Below are 23,102 nucleotides of genomic sequence, written 5' to 3' on the forward strand. Positions count from 1 at the left end.
CGGGGAATGAAGATAGGTCATAAACAATACACCGCTAAGTTCGACGTTGATGCATCTGTAGCAGGGAGCTGATGGAATAATGGCATTCAAAAACGGCTTTGGTAGTTTGCAGAGTGTGGAATTGCATCCATTGAGTTAATCGACAAAGAAGAATGGGTATCCGCGTGTAGAAAGTGTAAGAATGAGAGAGAGAAAAGATGCTGAATCCGCCCATGCCAGTTAAAGAAGAAAAATTGGTGTACTTGTTATGGTTAGACAAAGTGTGAAGAGCAGATAATCTATGCATCAGAGAGCAGGCGAATACCTCTTCTTTTTCGCCATTGTCGAGACCGACGCCATGTGTGGAGGCGTCTGCAGAGCTCGTACATGACGAATACGATAGTGACGTTTATACAGATCAACATGACCATCTTGACCGGAGTCACGTCGATAGTACTGAGCTGCGGTATGGAGCTAGCCAGACCGGCACTCCAACCCATATCAATCTCTCGTGATACACCCAGCATGACCTCGTTTTGGTCAACAGCCTTGACTCGAATGTATCGGAGCAGCTCTTCGTCTTCAATGTCTATAATGGTCTCGAAACCAGCTTTGTCGACATGCAGAACGCTTTTCCAAGCTTTTTCGTCCGCAGGGGAGGTATGAGTGTGTTGCAGAACCCAGCCTTTGACCTCGGTCGCTCCAAGCCAGCTGACGTGAACTTGACCATCAGTTGACAACACAGCAGTAGGCGGCTCAACAGGACGGCCGACCCAGGGAAACTTAAATGCGCGATATGACTGAACTTCGCCTCTTCCCCAAGAGTAATTGGTTGCAAAGTGATTGTCGCATAGCAAAGTGCCGTCTGCACTGAACTCGGAGAAGAGGGCATTGTAACCATAACCGACAAAAATCTTGGCGTCTTTGGATTCGTCCTCAGAAGGAAGGACTTGTAGTGAGCCTTGACTAGTCGATAGTGGACCTTGAGGGTGATTGTAGGCTCTAACGACTTTCGCCGAGTATTTGTCCTCTCCAGCCTGAGCATCATTCGAACGAGAGTTCTGACGTGAGACAGATGGGTACGTAACCTCAAGTAACAATCCTCGAGAGGAGTCGAGTGTATGTTCAACATCCTCAGCGCTGTTGTCGAACAGAGTAACGAGCTGCGTTGTAAGACCGCCGTTCTCTTTACTGTCACCGAACAGCGCTAGATCCTCCCGGAAGAGTTCAGGAAAATCGGCCTTCGTATGTAGTCGAGCGTCGTGCTGCCAGGCGAAATTGGTAGCAGAGCCACCGTCGAGGTCTTGGAACATGTTGCGCTTACCTCCCAGGATCCAGATAATGTCGCCAGAAGTGCCGTTGATATAAGTCACAGTATGTGTGTAGCGAGCGGAGACGAGGTAGTTGTCAAATTCATCTTTCTCCACTGAATTGATGTGGTACCAGTCAAAAGGATCGTTTCGAGTACCAGCATCACCAATCGGCTTGAAGGTCTCGCTGATGGCGTAATGATCCGACGCACGCCATTGAAACAAGAGTTCGTTAGTCTCGATGTCGATCTCTTGGAAGAGACTGTCCCAGATGTAGTGTGGATCTTCTTCCCATTCTTCAAACTTGCGTAGCTCGCTCAAGTCGCGGGGGTAGACTTCGTAGACAGTGAGAAGTGCCGTGCCTTGAGGTGTGATCACCAGTTCGTGGAGGTCGGCAGCCAGACCATTGAGAGCCGAGATCTTGTGTACTTCTTGATAGCCCGCGTTTAGCTTGCGAGCATGTTAGCAAATGTCTTGTTGATTTTGCCTTCAACGTACCATGTAGTAGTCCCCAGCACCGTGGCCCCTCACTCGATCATCCCCGACCCAGTAGGTCAAATACTGTTCGCCCTTGTATTCCTGTACGGTCAAGTCGTAGGCCTGACCTTCTGTGCTTTTTGCCCAAACGAGCTCGCCATGGCTATCCACGATCATGGGTCCAGGCGCTGAGACGGAGAATCCTCGAGGAGTAAAGAAAGTATGTCGATCATCATGACACTCTGGCGAGTCTACCAAAGTTCTGAACTGTGGCGAGACGAGATCCGTGGTTTGATACGAGCGGTATGGATAGTAACCATAGTTCAACTCCCATGCTTCACCATCCTCAGGGTCGAAGTATGTCTCGGCTTCCACATCGAGGGCTAGCGCGTATCTGTGAAATATACTGGCAAATACCAGAGCTTCTAGTCCTTTCATCGCTTAATGTGGGGTAACGAAAGACAGCTCGTATCGCTGTATAAGATGAGTTGGGCGTCAAAGAAGCATGGATCAATGAACGATTGCTGTGCTGTGGTCGCAAGCCAAAAAAGTGTAGAGTGTATCCCAGATTCGATTGTCGATTGTAGAGCGAGTTGACAAGAAACCAAGAACAATCAAAAAGCTTACAATAAACGGAAGGAGCTGAGAATAATAACAGACCGAATAGACGACTAAGGTCTCGGGTGACGAACATCGGAGCAAGACAAGTTGGCCACGCATGTCGATGACCGCGTCACCTTATCCTGCTTTCCGCGTGTCTGAGACGGAGCTGCCATATCGATTTCGCAAAAGATGCAGTTGATCACGGCCGCGCGGCAGACAAACAACGGACATGCGCATCCCTACTTCTTCGACCCACCCTACCCCGGCTCAGGGCTGTATAAGATGATTGTCATCTTCAGACCGTTCTGACAATGAAACGCGTGTTACAGAGTCTCGAGAAGACACCACAATTTATGCGCTCCGAGATTCATAATGGCTGTCGAAAAGCGACCTGCTAGATAGGTACCTTATCATTAACAAGCCTGGAGTCGAGGTCGGAAAAAAGGAATGTTTTCTCGATAATGACGTGGATGCAGATTTGCGCTAGCCGGCGAACCCATGCAAGCCTCTCCCGCCCGCACCAGCCACTTCTTGGGCCTCTGTCACAATCTGTCACAACTCACCAGCAACTATTATGCCCATCAATGCTAAGTATCTGCATTGCCAAGTCGAGAGACAGACTCGCCGAGCAGCCAGGTTATACACTGTTGCTGCTAACCTTATAGTCTGGACATGATCGAGACATTGGAACGGCATGTTTCTGCATCTGTAGAAATTCATAAACCAATTCAGATCTCGGAGCATGATGCTAGGAGTGATGTATACCTTTTTTCTTCTTACTTGCCACTTGGATACCGAAAGGTATCCTGCATTTCTACAGCTCTACTTTCCGCACGTACGGCATCTTCGGAGAATAGCAATATCTTTGCAGGTGATAAGCCGTGCTTTTCCTTTTCCCGCAGCCTAGTACTATAAGCATACGGTACTTCCTGTGCATTGTCTTGCGTGTGTCTATGCTGTAGAAATGCACAATTATTTTTACAACGCGAGTTATCTCTCCTGGGAGAACGATAATCACGGCATCTCCGGACCATGAGGGTAATATCACAAGATCATCCTGCATTACGACAGGCTACAGAAGTGCGAGATACCTCGACCGAGAGCACTAATATGGATGGGTACCCTGCCACGAGTATAGGGGCAGGTCGTTTGTGAAGCGGAACTCCCTCTGCGTTGTATCGCAATTCCTTGTGACTGTATCATGAAGTTATGCACATTTTCAACAGATCGGTAGGAACGGCACAGGCGGCAAAGCTCGATCATACAAAACACAAAATTGAGGGAGGTTGTGATTTCCTACCCCGGAACAGCGGATGGCCTACGAGATTCAAGACTAGTACTTGTCTTTCTTCCGGACCCAACACCACTCGCCAGGAGTTCTAAGCGACTAGCCTGTACTCTGTGCTTTTTCATGACTTGCACCCATTCGTGCTCGTCCTCGTTTATGTGTTCCATGTCACCACTCTCATTCTCTTCTCTGAGCTCGTCTTCTAGCAGTGCTAACATCATGCCGAAGTCTGCTCCTAACCTGCCTAGAGAACCTGCACAGTAGAGTACTTGGGTTAACAGACTGTCCCGTGATGATCTTTCCAACATGTTTGGCATGTAAGCGCGCAATGTTTCAAACAGCATGTCGACCAAGTGTGGCGCAAAAGTTGCAAGCGCAGACGGGGGTTTGTCATGCTCGACTTCGAGGAGAGATGTTGTTGGATCTTCCAGGATAGTCGGGGTTTGTGCTGGAGTCCCAATGGGTGAGGCTATGTCTGAGACAGCAAGACCAGGCATCGGTAATGCTGAAGGGAAGATACTTTTATACATGGATATGATGGCGAAGCTCTGCTCACGGAACACTTCGACGTACCTCTTGAGATAGCGCTCGGTCTGGGTGCCTCCTATCCAAGATTCTCCGTGAGAAGTGCTTTCGGAACGGCGGCTTGCCTCTTGATCCGCAAGGTCTCTGAGCGGATCTAATGCTTCGAGTGTCCGCCGAAGAGTGCCTAGCCTACAAACCAAGAAAAGCGAACCCAGTGAATCTTCTCCTGTGACAGCACCCAGTGATCTGCCTTTAGTCTGATCTCGAGTGCTGCTATACGCATCATTGGCAAGTTCAGGAGCGACGCGTCGGAGCCAGCCAATCATCCTCATGGCTCCGGCAAGTTTAAGGGCAGGATTCTGCAGGCCGTTGATCAGAACTGTGATGAGATTCTGGATCTCGTCATCGGCCTGTCGCGAGATGTCTCCAACGAGGTCGGAGTCTGGGTATAGGGTCCGTAGTCGCTTGACATGGGCATGCAGGTCGAGAGCGGACGCATAGCCAGAAGCCGCAGCGCCTCCAGTGCCTTGGGTTACAGCGGTCGAGGAGGAGTTGATTGCAGTAGATAACAGAGTCGGCAGCTCCAGGACGTCGCTGATCCTGTCCACGTTCCTGCTCAGCAACATTGCTCTTTTCCTCCGCTCAAGCACAGCATTGTCGGCGGCTCTGTCATATTTGGTCGCAAAGTCGGTGGCAACCGACTCTAGGCTCGATAAAGCATCTCCTAGCTCTTTCGACTGTGTGTATAGCGAGGGAAGAAGGGTCGAAAGGTGCGAGAGGTGGTCGGTCGCAGTAATTACGGAGCGATGCGAGCGTTTCGACAGTGCCTGTAAGGAGCGCAGATTCGATTGGGTTGCTGCATTGAGATAGGATGCTTCAGTCGTAGTCAGGGATTGTAACGAGAGGGTTGGTAGGCGCGCCAGGTAGGCGCTTGTGGTAGGATCGGTAGGAGGAGGCCTCGAATCGGCGGTCGCAGACGCTGCTACTGAGCCGTCGAAGTATGGCGTCAGGACTTCATATAGCGCGTCAGCCATGGCTGATTCTCAGGGAGCCAAACGTGTCAAGTCTCCATGTGGCTGATCGAGTCTGGGTCTGCTGTATTGACTATAGGAGCATGTGCTTGTGCACGGTGTGTTTACTGTTCAACATGGGCCATCACGGAGGTGACGCCGTGTGACGCTGCCAAGCCAACACCTGTCTTCCTCCTCAGACCTCTGCTCAACCTCGACCTCGACTTCGTCTTGACAACCGAACAACATCGTACTATGGAAACAGTGACTCTCGTGATTGCTGTATCGCGGAAGCCGTTTGTGGAACTGCGATCAGCCGCTGCATAAGTGGTCTTGCATGACTTGGACAAACAGACGTGTACATAGCTCGAAACTTCCTCGAGAGAAGCCTACAGTAGGTCTGCCGCGCTTGACAATATTTTCACAACGTTCTCTACCCTCTGGTACGGCGTATCAATGTGAAGACGAAACAAGGTAGGAACGAGCCATCAGTGCTGGGCGGAGCAGTGGTTAGCTCCTTCCTGTCGAGAGCTCCTTCTCTCAGGCAGGCACGGCTACCGCACAGCTGCCTCGGCGCTTTTTCTCCCATGCTCTCGCTCGTCAGTCCTACCTCTCATACCCATCCCATCATCGTCCCTTTCTTGCAATCTGTCCTGGAGCCGACGGCTTCTCCTGCCGCAGTCATGCCTCATTTGAGCCAGACAAGACCGAGTAATCTCTGTCAGATGACAAGAGCCATCTCGTCTGATGGTCCACCTTCTGATGATCTCGACGAGGCTCCCTACCACGAGAATGTGCGGACCACCAGTGTTCCCACAAAGTCAGGCACAGAGGTAGTCATACGCCCGCAACCTCAATCCGACGGCCCCACATCTACCAGTGGACCCAGCAGCAGACCCAGCAGCAAAGCCAGCGAAATCGATCTTGATGATGCCGAACTGATCAAAGCCCTCTCTGCTGAACCTTCCACAATTCATTTCGACTGTCCAGCAAGAACAATCCAGAAGCCTTCCGCCGAATCTGTACCCGAGTTAGAATTCATTTTCAGACCCTACAAGTCAGATGTCAACGTCTCAAGTAAGCCGCGGTCAACTCAAACCAGTCGGTCAAGTCTACCTGCTTCATCTGCTTCGTTCGAAAAGTCAAACCAGGAACACGAAGTCTCGATTCGCAGTGCTCACAGAGATCCAGCCGATGTCCCAACACCGCAAGGTCTGAGCCGTCTCTTCCCCTGGCTGGCTCTATGGCTGACATTGAATCTTGAAGCTTCCATCGAGTTCCAAATGGACTCGCAACCACCTGGCTCGCGTCTCTTCCAGAACGCCTCAGTCCAAGTCCAGAACGCTTCACCGAGCCCGAGTACTTCAACAAAGAGTGCCCGTCGTTCCCGAAGCTCGTCAATGCAGACTTCCAAGCAGCTTCAGCGCAAGCAGTGAGCAATGTGTCTGACTTGGTATTTTCACATCTGCTAATACAGATTTCAGACCCGTCACCAACAGAGTCTCCCCAAGTCGACCTCACAAGACTATCCAGACGCCGGATGAACAGACCACCGAACAAATGACGAATTCTACCGACAGTGGCTTGACAAAGAGAAAGCCCATATCGGCTGATGGCGTCGCCCAGGAAAGCAAGGACACGAACGGGCCTCGTGAGACTACCGGTGACTTGGAAGTCATCTTCTCCCTTGAAGAGAAGCCTACCATCAATCTTGGCAAGGTGTCCGTTCCTCGATCCATTCAACACGTCGAATCACAACGCCGGGCCCTAGGAGAAGAGGCCCAGGCTAGATCAAAGCTGCTACAAGTCGAGTCTGAGGATGTTCTCATGGAGGAAAGGGGCGACTTCGAGCATCTGTCTGATGGTGACAACACGATCCCTATCCGAGAGACACATCAGCTGATCGTCGAGAGCGAGCCTTGTGGAAGTTCTCACACTACATCCGGTGACCAGCGTTCGGCTCAAGACCTGTGCGTCGTTGCCGATCAGAGCCCCGTTAGAGAGCAAGAGTCCGTCCAAATGCAGCACTCCGTCGAAGCCCAGCTCGCAGACGATGTCCATCACGTCAACGGTGATCACCTCTTTACAGAGAAGCATCCGTCTGCCGAGTTGGAGCGGACAATTCCTCCTGAGCTACGGGTTGAGACCGTTGGTCAAATACCACCCCAAACGGAAGACCGTGGCCCACAACGTCCGAAGCCCCTGCCTGACACTACATCGACTCGAGCTCACGGACAACAATTGTTACCTGGAGTCTCTGGTTGCAGCGGCCCGTCTGGGGTGGTAAAGAAGAAGGCGAAGTCATCAACGTCTGAATCTGCCGTACGAGGACCAATGCTCAGGTCCAAGTCCATTCACGGATCTCCGCAATACACAGCTGCACAGCTTTATCAGCTCGCTGATTACATGAAAGAGCAAGAGCGTATGCAAGAAAAGCAAGAATGGTTGAGAGCTCTTGCCATGAAGCAGGCTGAGCTGGAAAAGGCCAACAAGCAGAAATCAAGCCTCGAAGTCGAGTGTGTAGGGCTCAAAGACAGTCTCAAGAGATACTCTGGCATGTCTGAGAAGCTCAAGCAAATTATTGTTGCATACAATGGCCTGGGTCGAGATATGACAGCACTACAACACACCAGGGCCTCATACGACAGAGGATTCAGAAGCCTCAAGAACCAGCTCGACACCAATCTGAACGCGGCCACGAAGGCCACGGAACAAAGCATCGTAAAACTGGACAAAGTCAAGACTGACAGTCTGAGTCTCGTCAAGGAATGCAAGGTTTCGCTCATCACTTTGACAAGAGAGAAATCCGATCTCAAGAAACGTCTCAGCGAAACGTCCACGATGTTGGCCCAGGAGAGAGAATGCCAAGCTGCTTTCGACCAGCGTCTGCAGAGTCTCAATGCAGAAAAGAAGACTACCGGGGAGATGCTCAATGGTTGCACCAGCAAGATCGATGATCGACTGCACGGTTTCAAAAGCTTGATCGAACAGAGCAATTCTTCAAGCGCAACCTCCTCGAATGAGCTTCTTGAGCTGATGAAGAAGGAGACTGCGGCTATGTCAGACCAAGTACGCTCTTCCGTGGCAAATATTGAAATGATGAAGACTTCGACTAAAAAGCTCTCGGCAGGGTAAGTCAAATTCGAACTTTCGCCGTGTACCACATGCTAATTCTCATGGCCAGCTTCGAGAAACACATTCAAGACTTCAAAGCGGCCAACACTCAGACCTCGGAAACTCATATAGAAGTCGACAACAAGTTCATGGCAGCGCTTGAGCTCATCAAATCCGACTTCAAGACTTGGGAGGCTCTTGCTGAGAAGAACACCACCCTGCATGAGAGTGTCAGCACGGAGAAACAACAATCACAGTCGAGTAAGGAAATGGTTGAGAAGCTCAAAGTCGACTTGGATCAAAAGAGCAGCGACGAAAGATCCCTCAGAGCCAGACTTAAGGAGCTGCAGTCTTCCCAGGTTGATCTACAGTTCGCAAAGACCTCCGCAGAAACCGACAAGGTCAAATTGCTGTGGCTCGCCAGATCCGAGGGCAATCTGAAGCAAGAGCTTGAGAAGTCAAAAAGTCAGAATGCCGAGAACATGGCGACTATAGCAGCGATGGATGAGCAGAAGAAGAATCTGCAGCGTGGAAAGTCAGATTTACAGGTGAGTCACAGCGTGAGAGCATCTATCTCTTCCATACTAACATCGGTGAAGAGTCAATTCAGAGAAGCTGTTAAGGATCTTGAACAAGCGCGTCGTGTAGTCCCAGACTTTGGTCCCGAAGAAGCCAGAATCAAGGCAGCAGTAAGCTAAGCACTCTACTCACGTTCTGGGCATAGCAACCGCTGACTATGTACAGGCCAAGAAACAGTCTGATGAGACCATAGCCGAGGTCCATACTCAAGTTCGCAAGCTTAACGTTGACTTCAACAACAAAATGTTGAGACAAGAGAAGAAGAAGGAAGAAGTCGACCGCGAACTCGCCGCTAGAGAGAAGACTGTCAAAGACTTACAACTTGAGCTCGAGCGCTTGAGACAAGAGTTTGGCAGCCGCAGTGCTACGTCGTGTTCCGAGGAGGTGCGTTTGAAGAACGAACAGATCAAACTCCTGAAGGACGAAAAGGTTGCAGCAGGCGGTCGCCTCGAGAAGCTGCAGCAAACTCTTGAAGCGCATAGTCACTCAGCCAAGGATACAGCTCAAAAACTGCAACAGAGCCACTCGCGGATCGAGCGTCTCGATCAGTCCAACACGACTATGCAAGGAAAGATCAAGTCCCTGGAGCAAAGTCTCGAGGCATCTCAAATTCTGAAGGAGGCAAGCGACAAAGCCCATCAGGAAGCCTTAGTACTTCAGTCTCAAACTTCTGGAAACCAACTCAATGCCTTGGAGGTCCGCTTGAATGAGGTCGAGTCCCGAAAATGTGCTGTCGAAAGCAAACTCAGCGACCTAGAAAGGCAATCCAGTGATGAAGTCAAACAGCTACAGCACGAGCTCACAACTCTACAACAAGGGTTGGGAGATGCCAAGATCCGTCTCAAGGAGATGGACGAGCGTTACACTAAACATGAAGAGGTCATCAAGCAGAAGGACCCTGAGATTGACAAGCTCAAGCAGGATCTTGCAAACGCTCACACTGCGGCGATCCAAATCCCTAATTCGCAACCACACGAAGACTCTGAGAACCCTCCGACCAAAAAATCCAGGAGAGTGGTCAACAGAAACGCTTCCTCGGTCTCCAAGTCTACAAGTTCGGCGATCTCCGCTGGTGACGCGCAGACTACCAACGGTGTTACCCAGAGTATCCAGACAAGAGGTACAGGTTCTTCGATCTTCGGACCATTCAGCAAGTCGAGGGGTGACAGCCTTGACGAGCACGGTCCAGAAGGGGTCACTCATGAAGACGAAGACATGTTGGATCTAGACAATGCAGTCTTGCGTTTCGCAAAGACAAACTCCAGACCCACCACATCGCAGTCTGAGACTCAAAATGCGCTCAGTTTAGGCTCTAAAGAAATCTTGGACGATGAAGAAGTCAGACTTAGAAGTCAGGCCAGTCGTACGCAGACAGTTGCACAGCTTCAACATCAGAAACAGATCTTGTCGTCGTCATCATTGAGTTCGCCCATCTCGCCCAGCGATGCCTGGAGAGAAACAGCACAGATCGATGCGGGTGAGACACAGAGCCAAGATCAAAGTGGAATCTTCCAACAAGAGTCGTATGGTCTCGGTATCCAAAATCAGCACGAGTCGCTCGACTTCAGTGGCGAAACGCAACAGCAATCAATGGACCTTGGAACCTTTGACGATCTTGTTGTCAAACCCCACTCTGCGTTTGAAACACCATTGAAGGCGGGTGGCAAAAACCTGCAAGGCGTGGGTAGGAAGCTCACATTGAGACCTGAGAGCCAAACGAGATCACAAAGCAGACCTGGAGCTTTGCCTTCTATCACCACGCCCAGACTTCTCAAAGCGTCAGCGGTCCTTGCGCAGCAGAAGAAGGTGTCTGCGTTGAGCAGCGGGCCTCACAACTTCAAAACAGGAGGTATCACCAAGGGGAAACGCACGAGTGTCGACGAAGCAGAAGAAGAAGAAGAAGAAGAGGAAGCCGGCGTGTACTCGGCTCCCAGCAGCTCTGTACGTGGCAGTGTAAGCCCGCAGAAACGATCAGCCTCCCAAAGCACAAAGAACAACAAGAGACAGCGCAAGGACACTACCACAGTTTCCTTGCCCTCCACGCGCCAGCGTAGCGCTATCCCAGCACCACGCCGCTCTCAAACCACGGTAAAGAGCAGTTCCCAGAACAGAGGCCCATCGGCAAGTCAGGGAGCGGCCACGCCAGCTCCACAGAGACGTCGCTCAGTGAGAAACAGTAAGTCGATGATGATTCGGTTGCGTACGACATGACTAACAAGGCTTCACAGACAGAGAGCAGAGTATGATGAGCCGCTTCAACGATGAGATGATGAGGTAAGCACCAAAGGTTGCGGAGGAACGAGTGACGAAGCGAGTGAGAGCCACCGCGCAACATGTTTGATAAGTATGGTTACTAGCAGGGGACGACAATTTGCTCATGGAGTATGTTTTATCAGAACGATTTGCTCGGAGATGGCGCGCACGCAAGGAGATTTCTCAATGAACAATTGCTTCGGCGGGACGAAAGTATGAGTTATGATACAGTTTGTACATGGCTTGTTGCTGATAATGATAATGATGGAGCCCAAAACGCCGGTCCCATGCTCTTCCCTGACTCCGTAAACAATTGAACCTGATATAATCGAACGGCGGAAAGATGGCGAATCGAGCATCGATTGGACGTGTTGGCTTCATGACGCTGTTCTCGTGTGGAACAGCTTTCACGCTCGGGTTTGGCGACCACTCGCTCCTCTGTGTGGCTGAACTGATCATTTCGAACCACCACGCTTTGCCTCGAGGAAGAGAACCTTCTTCTTGACTGCAAAAACTCCATTAGCCTGTGTTCTTCATCTTGTTGTACATCCTCTGATGCGGCACGCCAACAGTCCACCTCTTTTACCACCTCTCCCATCTCCACATCTTCTGTGTCGGACGGTTTGCGCAGGTGGCAGACTGGCGTAGGTGATGACATACCGACAGGATCGTACTTGAGCATGCTCAGCGGTCTATGTGTGCGAGGTCGAACAAGAGTCTTGTAGTAACCAGTCAAGGCCATTGAGATGATGCGCACGGCGATAGTGCGTGACTTTGCTGTTTCTGCGTGTCAGTCGCCTGAGATACTACAGTAGCCAGCAAGTCTCTACACACCTTTCTTGGCCATGGTCGCTGTGTGCTCTGCGGTACAATGGGTTATTTCTTCTGGCTCATCGCTGGATTTGGAGATGCGATTGATGATGGCGGAGATGGTCTGTGCGGGGCTTGGCGGTCATGGAGGGATGGTTTTGGCTCTGCCTTCATGAGCTTGCTTTTGAGAAGGACAAGCACTGTGATATGAAATCACCATATGATGGATTGGCTGGTCCATCGGAGATCCAATAGACCTCGTTGTGGTGCTGTTGCTCCTCGAGCCTGATTTATAGATGATCCGTCACTTTCTCTCAGCTCCTCCAGCCAAGCCATGCTGATGGCAGCATCGAAGCACATCTATGGTCAGGAATCCTTCCATCGCTAGATTCCAGCCAGATGACTTGTGTAAGATCATTGGATGACATTCTCACCGGTGGATAGAAGTCCCTCCGCTCATGACGGCGTCCCAGAAAATAGTTTCCGATTTATGTCTCCGAGAAGTCCTCGACATTGCTGCAAAGCCTACGTAGCGGATGCATATCGTGACCAATCCACCGAAATGTCTCCTGATTGACAGGCTATAAGTATCTGGGCATTCTTTTGCTAATCTGTGCTCTTTCCACATGCTACTGCTATATACTCTGATTCTTCTGAGCTCAACATTTCTCACAACAATGTCTTTTACTACCACGACCAGCGCGCCCATGCTCAAGGTCAATGTCGCCGATTGGGACAGGACTGCAAAGTCATATGCCCAAACTGGCTCGAGAGGTCCAATGAGCATTCCCATTCAAGGCTTGGTCGGTCTGCTCAACAAATTGGAGCCCTTGGATTCAGCATCTGCCATTCTGGATGTTGGCTGTGGCTCTGGTGGCGTTATCTCTCACATCATCGACACGTACTCTGCGAACATGCAATCTACCACTCAGCTACTCTCGACCGACTTTAGTAGTGTAATGGTGTCTTTGGTTACTCAATTGCGCAAGACAAAGCTCGCCGAACTCCCTGCTGGCCGCGAGCGAGACTTGTGGTCGCAAGTAACGCCTTTGATACTGGATGCCACTGATATGCGACCTTTACCCAACGACTTGATCTCACACATCATTGCTAGCTTTGTCTTCTTCATGACCGCAGATCCTGCCAAAGCACTCGCTGAGTCCTATCGTGTGCTGAGGTCCGGCGGCGTTCTGGCATGCTCTTCATGGCACAAGATGATGTGGATGGAAAATCTGGTCCTCGCTACCGAACGCGCTCTTACTCCTCTCAACAAGGCGATTCCTGTCATGCCACAGTTTCCCACCAAATGGAGCACTGCAGGAGGGGTGAAAGAGCAATTGGCAAACGCAGGGTTCAGAGATATTCAGACCGAGTACATTGAAGCTCCTATCATCATTCCCGATGTCGAGGCTTGGTCACGCTCCTTTATCGCGAGTGGAAATCCTGCTGTTACTTGGATCACGGATGTTTTGGACGCCGCTGAGGTGGAGCAAGTGGAGAAGCAGCTTGTACAGGCCATCAAGGAGAAATGTGAGGTTAATGAGCAAGGTGCTTATATTCTTTCTGGTACTGCTGTCCTGGCTGCTGGTCGTAAGTAGTGGACACTCAGCTGTATGATGATTGGATGTGCTGTCTTTCCGATTGCCTGCTTATACCCGCGTTTCACACGTGGAGCCACGCTGTCTCAAAGGAAAGTCATTTTCCAACTTCTTTCAAGCCACGAGGCATGACTGTATCATTTCTGAGTCAAGCCTTTGTAGTTCGAGTGGCTGAACATAGTCTCTTGATATTCTCTGATCGTCAATCTTTTCCGTCTGCACTGCATCGCCTCTGTTTGTTTTTTCTTGTGTCACGCACTGCCACGACATGGACTCCACTTCAACCACAATTGACGACAAGCTATGCTCAAATCGCATGGAAGTCGAGACATACATGCTTCGTCGCGATCGTTATTACAAGACCTGTCCATGGCTGGACGAGCATCAACACGAGTATCAAAGGACGGTAGCGACTAGTCCTCTCGCCCGGGTCCGTCAACTCTTTGGAAGAGAATCAAGTCTGCTCAAACCTATCTACGATGATGTCAACATCGCTTACCGCGACCATCATTGCTTTATGCGTCGCCACCCACGCTCAAGCCATGATCGAAATCCCGTGGTGTCGATCAACGCTTCTGGCACTGCTGAGAATCTTCAGACAGCTGCCAAACTCATATGGCAAGAGATGCAACGCACAGTCACAAACGATAGCATGAAAAGACTTATCGTCGAGGTCTATGATGCCACCCGACTTTCCTCACAAAAAACGTCTACCTCTCCCCATCAGCAGGGCAAAAAGACTCGGCATCTCACCTCTACCTCAATCTTTGCATTTCCTTCGCTTGCAACTATCGTCATGGCTCCAATTCATAATTTGTCTGATGCACCCACATCACGCACCAGATGCGTCGCCTATCCCGACCATAGCAGTGGGCGTTCTGGCTCACACGATCGCTGACTTCTTGACACTCGAACATGATATCTTGACTCTCATGTCTAGCAAAGTTCAAGTGACTTTCCATCCCATAAGACTTCTTGGAAATCATGCACACGATCTTCACCTCCACAAAAGAGTCCAAGCCAGTTTTGACTCTGCCCTTGATGATAACAGACAAAAGCCCAGGCAGAATTTTGCGGATTATTTGTCTACCCTCTTTTACTATCCCGGATTTGATTCACGATCTGTGGGAGAGCAGATATCGCATGTTTTGAAGAGGCTAAACGTGCGGTATAAGACACACATCGCCAAATCTACTCGGATTCCCGAGCAGTTTCTGACTATGGGAGAAATCGTACGTTTCGGCGCGCAGTTGGATGCAGAAGACAAACACTTTGGAGGAAGAGAATCACTCTCCTACCTCAACACTCTTGCCGAAACAGAGACACAACTTCTACAAATGATTGAGCGATCCAATGCTTCTAGGATCATGTATCCTAAGCGTGTGGAGAAGCCTGTAGACCTAGGCTTGGAATTCAATGATATCCCGACGTGTTTGGACTACTATACGAGATTCAAAACACCAACATTCGAAATACGCCATCTTCGCCAAGCACGTCTCCTAGAATCCACCATTTCTCTCCAAGACTCCACTGTGCTCGAGGAACCATACATCCCAGACTTTGGTCTACGAGCCTTCTTTCCAAGTCTTGAGAAACGTCAATGGGCGATCCCTCACCATTGTGAAGTTCTCGGCACTGTGGAGGAAGCTCACAATGTTGATTTGCAGCAAGTCTTTGAGCAGGAAGAGGAAGATCAATGGTATGCTGTTTCTATCGTGGACGAGGATACCCCACAGCAAACGACAGGCGATGGTGTCAGGGAGTGGTCAAGAGGCGGTGTGGAGTGGGTATGGAGATGGCCCGCCCGTGTGGCATTTGGCAAAGAGGCCGCACAGGCTCTGAGACGGGGAGAGTGGTGATATCAAGAATGTGTATCTCGGTACCTGTTCTGTATCTCTATGAAAATTTCTGTTTGCTGGAAAAGACTGTGCCATTCCGCAGCACTGGGAGTATGAATGACCACATTTAGGAATGATAGAGAGACATCAAGAGATCAGGTCACCATGAAGTGAGACCAGGGGTCCCTGACTCTTCGCAGTCTTGCAGCAGCTACGGCACAAGCTTCGATGTTGAGACATGGAGTTCTTGATCCTTCTTCGCAGACCTGATTTGAAGCCACTTGATACTGCATCTCTACTGTCTTGTGTCATCAGAGAGGCACGTCATTCACCCTGATATGAACTATTTGTAAAGCTGTGAGCAAGAGAGATTACAGCGGCATGGTAGCTATAATTGCCAATTGCCGTCTCGGTCACCCCTTCTTCGCTTATGTTTAACTAGAGGTCAAAGGCAGGGTCTTTGTTTATGGTCAAGGTACGGGGAAGTGTTGGCCAAATTGGAAAGAAGGGAATGATTGTTCAGACAAGTTTAATTTCGGTACCCTGCAGCGGTAGCGAAACGATATTGTCCGACACGCGCTTTCTCACATCACATGCAAAGCGCTACCTCATTCAGCTTTTTGTCACTCGACTTTTTGTTACTCAAATGTTCGGCAGCCCCTGCAGCGGTAGAGAAAACACATCGTCCAATACGTGCCCTCTTACACCGCCCACCAATCTTCATCAACCATCAATCTCCATCAACACCAACCATCAATCTTCATCAGCACCAACCATCAATCTTCATCAGACACTCCGTTCAAGTATCACATAAACACATACTCATTGCTTGGCCGTACCAACCAGTGCTCGCGAATTAACCTCATCCATCATCACCCTCACAAGACTCCTGATCATGTCATCGAGAATCATCTCCTACAATCTCCAATTCTCCAAAGGACAACAGCGTAGCCTCTAGAGAGCTTTCAAGTCAAAAGGCCTAAGAATAAGACAGAAAATCGTCGAGATATCTGCTTATGCATTATGTGACACAGGCCCCCTCCTGAGAGGTGGTAACAGGGGTTTCACTTGACGTGGGCATTTTACACTCTTCTTCCTGGTCACGACGCTGTATCTAGAAATGGTACTGTTGCCTTTTTGCGGCAATATCGGTTGCTTCGAAGCCGCTCAACGAGATGGCTGCCTTGTCCACGTGAGACGAGGCTTGCAGAAGTAGGAGGCAGGGGCGCGTCATGGAAGCAAAGAAAAGAGAAAAACCTTGCCGAAAGGCACGATGGTTCTGAACATGCCAAGTGATCAGATGCTGTCCTCACTGATGTTACTGCGCATCTCACACATCGACTTGTCCAAAACATAAATGCCAAAAAAACTAGATTATATTGCCTGTAGCCAATCTATCCACTCAATGGTGGAATAGGGTATCCTGAAAAGCATCCCTCTCACTCGCGCTCTAAAGTCCATTCCACCACTTGGTCTTTTGTACCTCGAAAGTGTCCTCGACAGCACTCTCGCCAACAGCACTGCTATCCGAGATAATAACCTTGTATTCACCCTTCTCAGATCTCCAAGCGTTTCTGCTCTCGTCCCAGAAGCTAGTGGCGTATTTTAGGGCAACCTTGAGCTCGACTGTCTTTTCCTCGCCGGGTTGGAGTAAGACTTTTTTGAAGGCTTTAAGTTCTTTTGTTGGTCTGCGGAGGGAAGGTGAGAGGGGTGAGATGTAGAGTTGAGCGACCTGTGCTCCAGCCACTTTGCCGGTGTTCTTAACTGTGACTCTGGCGAGAAGATCGCCTTCGGTATCTGTGGGTGTTTGAATCTTGAGGTCTGAGAAGCTGAAGGTCGAGTATGAGAGTCCGTGGCCGAAGGGGAATGCAACGGGCCGACCGAGGGTGTCGTAGTAGCGGTAGCCGACGTACACATCCTCGCCGTAAAGCACTCTACCAGCTTCTGAACGGTAGTTGAGGAAAGCTGGGTTGTCCTCGTTCTTGATAGGGAAGGACAATGAAGTTTTGCCGGAAGGGTTGACGTCACCGAATACGACGTCTGCAATACCATTACCAGTCTCGTTACCACCGTACCATGCTTGAAGCACAGCAGGTACCTTGCTCAGCCAGGGCATCTCGACTGGTGTACCACTTTGTAGAACAACAGCTGTGCGAGGGTTGGCTTCTGCGACGGCGGCGATAAGGCGGTCCAGATGGCCTGGTAACTTCATGTCTGGTCTGTCGAAGCCCTCACTCTCCCAGTCCATGTTAAGGCCTGCACAGATAAGAACTTGGTCGGCAGACTTTGCAAGCTCAGCAGCGCGGCGGACCTCCTCGTCAGCGTCGATCTTCCAGGCGCCGCCAATACGAACGGCACCACCGCCAAAGTCAACGCTGCCGCCGGTCAACTTGCTGGTAGGCGCGCTTGCAAACTCGAGGCGAACGAAGTAAGTCTCTCCCTTCTTCATGGGGACGGAACAGATGTCCTCGTCCGTACCGAGACCGAAGAAGGCAGAACCTTGACGCTGGTTTTCTGTAATATCGAGAACGAGCTTGTCGTTGACGAAGACCTTGGCCGAACCGTAGACACAGACACCGAGCTCATAATCACCATCGCGATCAGCAGTGTAGTATGCCTCGATATCAGCGTACCAAAGTCCAGACTTGAGTTTGGGGTTCTTGTAGTCCATGAACATCATCGAGGTGTTTGTGAAAGGTCCAAGAACATCGACACATTTACGGTCCTTGTCCGAAGGGGGCTCGTTGAAAGCCTTGAAGAGTGCTCCGTGCTCGCCATCATCTCCGGGTGTTGTTCTCCATTCTGCGCCCAAGCTAGGCATTTCCTTGTGAGAGTATGCACCGATGCTGAAATCAACATTCCCCTCGTCGACCTTGTCAACAATGCCATCAAAGGGAGTCACAGCGTAGTATGGGCGAAGAGATGCTGAGCCACCACCACAGTAGGTTGCAGCCTTTGCGTTAGGACCAATAACCAGGATCTTCTTGTCCTTCTTCAAGGGCAAAATATCGCCTTCGTTCTTCATCAGTACGATCGATTCAGCGGCGAGCCTTCGTAGCAACTTTGATGTCTCCGGTGTGTCGTTGGTAGTCTCCTCGGCATTTTCCTTGACGCCGGATGCAGCACACTCATTGACCAGCTCCAGCACTTGTCTAGCTCTCTCGTCGATGACGCCAGCGGGGATCTTGTTGGCAGTCGAAGCGTGAACCAAAGCTTCTCCTCTGAAACGGGTGGGCCCAGGCATTTCTAGATCCAAGCCGGCAATGACAGACTTGGATGTAGAGTATACACCAAACCAATCACTCATCACCAGACCCTTCCATCCCCACTCTCCTCTCAAGATGTCCTTCAAGATCCTTGTGTTCTCACTGACATGTGTGCCATTGATCTTGTTGTAAGCAGTCATGAAGGATTTGGGATAAGCGTCGCGCACAGCCAATTGGAAAGGCATGAGATAGATCTCTCTCAACGCACGTTCAGTGACGATAGAATCCACTCTGTTACGTTCGTGTTCTTGGTCGTTACCGACAAAGTGCTTGATGGTGGCCACAACGCCATTCTCCTGCATACCCTTGACCAAAGCTGCGGATCCCAGGCCTGCCAGGAATGGATCTTCGCCGATGGATTCGAAACCACGGCCACCAAGGGGAGAACGCTGCATGTTGATAGTGGGACCGAGAATCACGTGAGCGCCTTTTGCGATGGCCTCCTTGCCCATCAGACGGCCGGCTTCTTCGAGGAGCTCAGTGTCGAAAGTTGCACCCAAAGCTGTTCCGCAAGGGAAACAGGCTGCTGGTGCGCCGTTGAAGAAGCGAGTGCCACGAACACCATTGGGACCGTCCGAGAGTCGCAGGGCAGGGACGCCATGCTTCGGGATTGCTTGTGTGTGCCAGAAGTCGGTGCCTGAGTTATACGATTAGGAAACCATAACATCGTTGGAGACTGCCGATGGCGATGTCGTACCTGCAAGTAATGAGATCTTTTCTCTTTCTGTAAGCTTCGAGAGAACATCCTCTACGTCTATAGAAGCCATGATGTATAACAAGCGCGAAGGGGTATCAATGAATAGCAAAACAACCAAAAGTTGTAGATGTGGTCAAGAAAAGCAGTGAGTGACACAAGGCAGGAACAACGTTCTTATACATTCACTCTTCAATCACGACTCAAGCAGATAGGCTCTCCAACGATTGGATAAGGCATGACAAGTCAAGTAAAGGAACCACCGTTTTGGGCTCCACAATATCTGCGGCAAGCACTGTTTCGGTCTGCTGGCAGCTCACTTGCTAACAAGCACGCGATGGGGAAGGTCCGCGAAATAAAGGCTCTAAGGCCCGGATTGCCGTCCGATGATCTACCGCGCTTCTCTCCGGCTAAATGTGTCGAGGTCATGGCCCCGCTTTCTCCCTGCCCTGCCACCACTATTTCCTCGCTGAGAAAGGAGACAGATGCTCCGGGCACGAGATACGACTTTCCCCAAGCGAGCCCGCCAAACGGACGCCTCCATATTGCAAGGGAAAGAACGAAATCGATCCCTGAGCACAACAAAGTAGAGGGCTTGTACCGAAGTGAATCCGGGTGCCCCGCCCCGCCTTTCCAAGCATGAGATCAGTCCCGAAATTTAGGCTCCGGCAAGAGGTGGACGGTTGGCATTGATATTGATGATCACAGTTGGATCTATCGTCGTTGACACTCATACGGATACGAGACATTCATTTCAGTCATTCATAAGCTATCGTCCCGAAAGGTCATCGGCCGAACCTCATCACACCTTACACGACCGTCAAAGTGGCATTAGTGCGGAAGTCTGCGGAACTGCTACCAATGAAGATGGTAAAGTTGCCCGGCTCGACCACATAATCCATACTCCTGTTCCACAAACCGATATCACTGATGTTCAATGGGATACTGACTTCAGCCGTCTCGCCAGCCTTGATGAATACCTTCTCAAAGCCCTTGAGTTGGATGTTGGGGACAGTGACACTAGCAACCAAGTCCTTGACGTAAAGTTGGACGACCTCAGCACCATCGTATGTGCCGTTGTTTGTGACAGAGACTGTGGCAGTGATAGAGTCGGTTGCCGAGACTTGCGACGAGGAAAGTGTCACATTTCCGTAATCGAAAGAGGTGTAGGAGAGACCGTAGCCGAAGGGGAACCAAGGCACGGGTGTGTTCAGGATGTAGCTGGAGCCAAAGTAGAGGTTTCCATCTCCGCCGACATAGCCGGGATAAGTAGCTCTTCCACTGTTGAGGAAGTCGTAGTAGGCTGGCAGAGTACCGACATCGTGAGGGAAAGAGACAGACAGCTTGCCGGATGGGTTGATCTTGCCAAACAAGATATCAGCCAAGGCGTTACCTCCTTCCTCACCAGGGTAGAACTGCTGAACAAGACTGGCAGTCGTGTTTGAGATCCAATCTTCGGTGAGTGGCTTGCCAGAAGAGAAGACGACTACAGTAGGCTTGCCTGTATCAATGACGGCCTTGACAAGAGCTCTTTGTGCGCCGACGAGACCGAGATCACTGTTTGGAGTCAGCTTATCATCGTGTCAATCGAGTCTCAACAACACACCTCTCATCGATATGTTCTCCAGTGGTAGCGTTGAGGCCCTGCCACAGCTCTCGCTGATCTCGAGACCATGTACCAACGATGACAACAGTCACGTCGGCATTCTCAGCAGCCTGTACGGCTTCAGGAATACCAGACTCGTCGGTCGACCATCTTTCGCAGCCTTTTGCGTAAGTCACGGTCGCATTAGCTGAAGGGCCAACAGCGTTCTGGATACCCTCGAGATACTCGACACCCCTGTACTGAGACTGGTAAACAACATAATCGCCATAATTCATGAAGCCAGAAGCCATGGGTCCAATCACAGCGATTCTGTCACTCTTACTGAGTGGAAGTGTCTTGTTGGGGTTCTGTAGAAGGACAATTGACTCAGCGTCGAGGTCACGAGCAAGCTTCTTAGCTGCGGCATTGTTGATGATGCTGTGCCATTGGTCCTTAGGAGCAGCCGGATTGGGGTTTTCGAAGAGACCCATTTGGAACTTGACTCTCAAGACTCTGGCGACGGCCTCGTCGACGACACTGATGTCGATGGTTTTGTTGCCGACAAGATCGGGGATTGAGCGGAAGTTGAACGAGCCGCCTCCCATCTGCACTAATGTCAGCTGAGCTTTGTTGTTTGAGTTAGATCATTTGCTTACCTCGACATCATTTCCAGCGGTCAGACATTGCTCAGTGACACATTCAAAATCGTTGACACCACAAGTCAGGAAGTTTTTGAACAAGCGATCGGTAGCACCGGCATCACTCGAGACAAAGTACTTGTAGCCTATCAGATGTCAGTAAGTTGCGCTCTCGTAGCCGTCTGTCCGACATACCCCATTCGTTGCGCAAGATTTCGGTGAGCATAAAGTAATCAGCTACAGCTGGAATGCCATCATACGCATGATATGCAGACATGATCGAGTAAGCCCCACCATCAATGATGGCTCTGTGGAAAGGAGGAAGCCAAGTCGTACGCAATTCACGCTCACCACCATGAACAGGTGCTGTGTTGAGACCTCCTTCAGGATCCGAGTAGGCTGCAAAATGCTTGACCATAGCCGACACATTTTGACCTTGACAGCCAACGATATAGTTGTAAGCCATCTCGCCAGCCAAGTAACCATCTTCACCATAAGTCTCTTCCACACGACCATAGCGTAATTCGCGTGCAAGATCTGCAAGCGGAGCGAAGAGCTGGGTGACACCAAGGGCAGCAGCTTCGATGGCAATCAGCTCGCCCATCTGGCGCTGCAGATCACGGTTGAAAGAGCAAGCTTGAGCAATTGGGGAGTTGAAGATTGTCGCATTGCCAATCAAGAAGCCGTGAATGCCTTCAGTCTGCACGATTGCTGGGATTCCCAAGCGAGTGTTGTTGACAGCATAGTCTTGTCCTACTTTGATGCCTTCGGCCAGCCAGTCCCAGGTGATAGGATAGCCGACGTAGAACATGCCGCCACGGTTCTCGAAGTTGAACTCAAGACCCGTTTGGTTATACTCGCCCGAGGTCGTGTTAAGCCAGTTCGAGATGTCGCCTGGAAGGGTGTGTCAGTCAAGAGTCTTGATCAGGTTCCTGAGGGCCGTTGTACCTTGCATCAACTGTGCCATCTTCTCCTCGAGCGTCATGAGGGACACGAGATTCTCAACTCTGGCATCGACAGACTGAGATGCATCCTTGTAGATGGCATCGGCCAACGAAGCATTCGATTGAGCTTGAGCAAAACTCAGACCAACCAATGTCAGGCCGGCAGCAAAGAGACGAACCATGATTACAAGTCCGATGAGTTTTCGAGGATACGACATGAGAGAGAGAGGCAGATCAGAAGTTTATACAGAACCCACAATACTACCCAGCCTCACTGCTTTCTTGAACATGATCGCTTAGATGCATACCAGGCACCAAGATCCGGAGGTCATCATGCATTGCTGATCCCTATACAGGCTAATATAAAGGCATCAAGAAAAGAATGAAAGATGCTTTGCTGTCGACGGAAAAATTATTTTCTTGAGGATTGAGGAGCAGCTAAGATGTGAGGATCCCCGCAATCACTCCATTGACCCCCGCCTTCTGCTTGCAATGCACATGGGCCACCATATTGGTTAGCCCTAATGTATTGATTGGAGGACTCTGCGGTTGTTCGGTGAGAGGGCGAGGTATCTGGAACGGCCTTTCTGC

General features: G+C 50.5%; 8 protein-coding genes across 8 annotated transcripts; 3 read left to right on the forward strand and 5 right to left on the reverse strand.

Moving 5' to 3' along the window:
- Positions 1–278: 278 nt before the first annotated feature.
- Positions 279–2,204, reverse strand: AUEXF2481DRAFT_25543 (uncharacterized protein; the record flags this gene model as incomplete). The annotated part of the gene is made up of 2 exons (XM_013492570.1): positions 279–1,739; positions 1,788–2,204. The coding sequence occupies 2 exons, from the start codon at positions 2,202–2,204 to the stop codon at positions 279–281; spliced, it is 1,878 nt and encodes a 625-aa protein (XP_013348024.1).
- A 1,330-nt stretch (positions 2,205–3,534) lies between these two features.
- AUEXF2481DRAFT_188283 (uncharacterized protein) lies at positions 3,535–5,305 on the reverse strand. The gene is made up of 2 exons (XM_013492983.1): positions 4,231–5,305; positions 3,535–4,176 (listed from the first exon to the last, which is right to left on the reverse strand). The coding sequence occupies exons 1-2, from the start codon at positions 5,214–5,216 to the stop codon at positions 3,666–3,668; spliced, it is 1,497 nt and encodes a 498-aa protein (XP_013348437.1). The 5' UTR covers positions 5,217–5,305; the 3' UTR covers positions 3,535–3,665.
- Positions 5,306–8,903: 3,598 nt separating this feature from the next.
- Positions 8,904–11,227, forward strand: AUEXF2481DRAFT_189748 (uncharacterized protein). Its single transcript, XM_013492984.1, has one exon. The coding sequence runs from the start codon at positions 9,129–9,131 to the stop codon at positions 11,094–11,096; it is 1,968 nt and encodes a 655-aa protein (XP_013348438.1). The 5' UTR covers positions 8,904–9,128; the 3' UTR covers positions 11,097–11,227.
- A 366-nt stretch (positions 11,228–11,593) lies between these two features.
- Positions 11,594–11,985, reverse strand: AUEXF2481DRAFT_1150 (uncharacterized protein; the record flags this gene model as incomplete). The annotated part of the gene is made up of 3 exons (XM_013492436.1): positions 11,594–11,643; positions 11,799–11,915; positions 11,973–11,985. The coding sequence occupies 3 exons, from the start codon at positions 11,983–11,985 to the stop codon at positions 11,594–11,596; spliced, it is 180 nt and encodes a 59-aa protein (XP_013347890.1).
- Positions 11,986–12,625: 640 nt separating this feature from the next.
- AUEXF2481DRAFT_25547 (uncharacterized protein) lies at positions 12,626–13,546 on the forward strand (the record flags this gene model as incomplete). The annotated part of the gene is made up of 1 exon (XM_013492571.1): positions 12,626–13,546. One exon carries the CDS (start codon positions 12,626–12,628, stop codon positions 13,544–13,546), a length of 921 nt encoding a protein of 306 aa, XP_013348025.1.
- A 339-nt stretch (positions 13,547–13,885) lies between these two features.
- Positions 13,886–15,628, forward strand: AUEXF2481DRAFT_189676 (uncharacterized protein). The gene has a single exon (XM_013492985.1). The coding sequence runs from the start codon at positions 14,224–14,226 to the stop codon at positions 15,403–15,405; it is 1,182 nt and encodes a 393-aa protein (XP_013348439.1). The 5' UTR covers positions 13,886–14,223; the 3' UTR covers positions 15,406–15,628.
- A 1,206-nt stretch (positions 15,629–16,834) lies between these two features.
- AUEXF2481DRAFT_61688 (glycoside hydrolase family 3 protein) lies at positions 16,835–19,417 on the reverse strand (the record flags this gene model as incomplete). The annotated part of the gene is made up of 2 exons (XM_013492816.1): positions 16,835–19,287; positions 19,348–19,417. The coding sequence occupies 2 exons, from the start codon at positions 19,415–19,417 to the stop codon at positions 16,835–16,837; spliced, it is 2,523 nt and encodes an 840-aa protein (XP_013348270.1).
- A 736-nt stretch (positions 19,418–20,153) lies between these two features.
- Positions 20,154–22,693, reverse strand: AUEXF2481DRAFT_61716 (glycoside hydrolase family 3 protein; the record flags this gene model as incomplete). Its single annotated transcript, XM_013492822.1, has 5 exons — positions 20,154–20,901; positions 20,951–21,534; positions 21,586–21,713; positions 21,763–22,461; positions 22,516–22,693. 5 exons carry the CDS (start codon positions 22,691–22,693, stop codon positions 20,154–20,156), a joined length of 2,337 nt encoding a protein of 778 aa, XP_013348276.1.
- Between the last annotated feature and the right edge of the window lie 409 nt (positions 22,694–23,102).

The sequence above is a fragment of the Aureobasidium subglaciale genome, assembly GCF_000721755.1.
Source record: "Aureobasidium subglaciale EXF-2481 unplaced genomic scaffold scaffold_1, whole genome shotgun sequence".
NCBI classification, from domain to species: Eukaryota; Fungi; Ascomycota; class Dothideomycetes; order Dothideales; family Saccotheciaceae; genus Aureobasidium; species Aureobasidium subglaciale.

Bases quoted from the DNA above. Each gene is read 5' to 3' on its own strand.
- AUEXF2481DRAFT_188283 (XM_013492983.1), bottom strand. From the start codon at position 5,216: ATGGCTGACGCGCTATATGAAGTCCTGACGCCATACTTCGACGGCTCA. The intron at 4,177-4,230 runs GTACGTCGAAGT...CATGTATAAAAG, and splicing joins ACCGAGCGCTATCTCAAGAG to TATCTTCCCTTCAGCATTAC.
- AUEXF2481DRAFT_189748 (XM_013492984.1), top strand. From the start codon at position 9,129: ATGTTGAGACAAGAGAAGAAGAAGGAAGAAGTCGACCGCGAACTCGCC.
- AUEXF2481DRAFT_189676 (XM_013492985.1), top strand. From the start codon at position 14,224: ATGATGCCACCCGACTTTCCTCACAAAAAACGTCTACCTCTCCCCATC.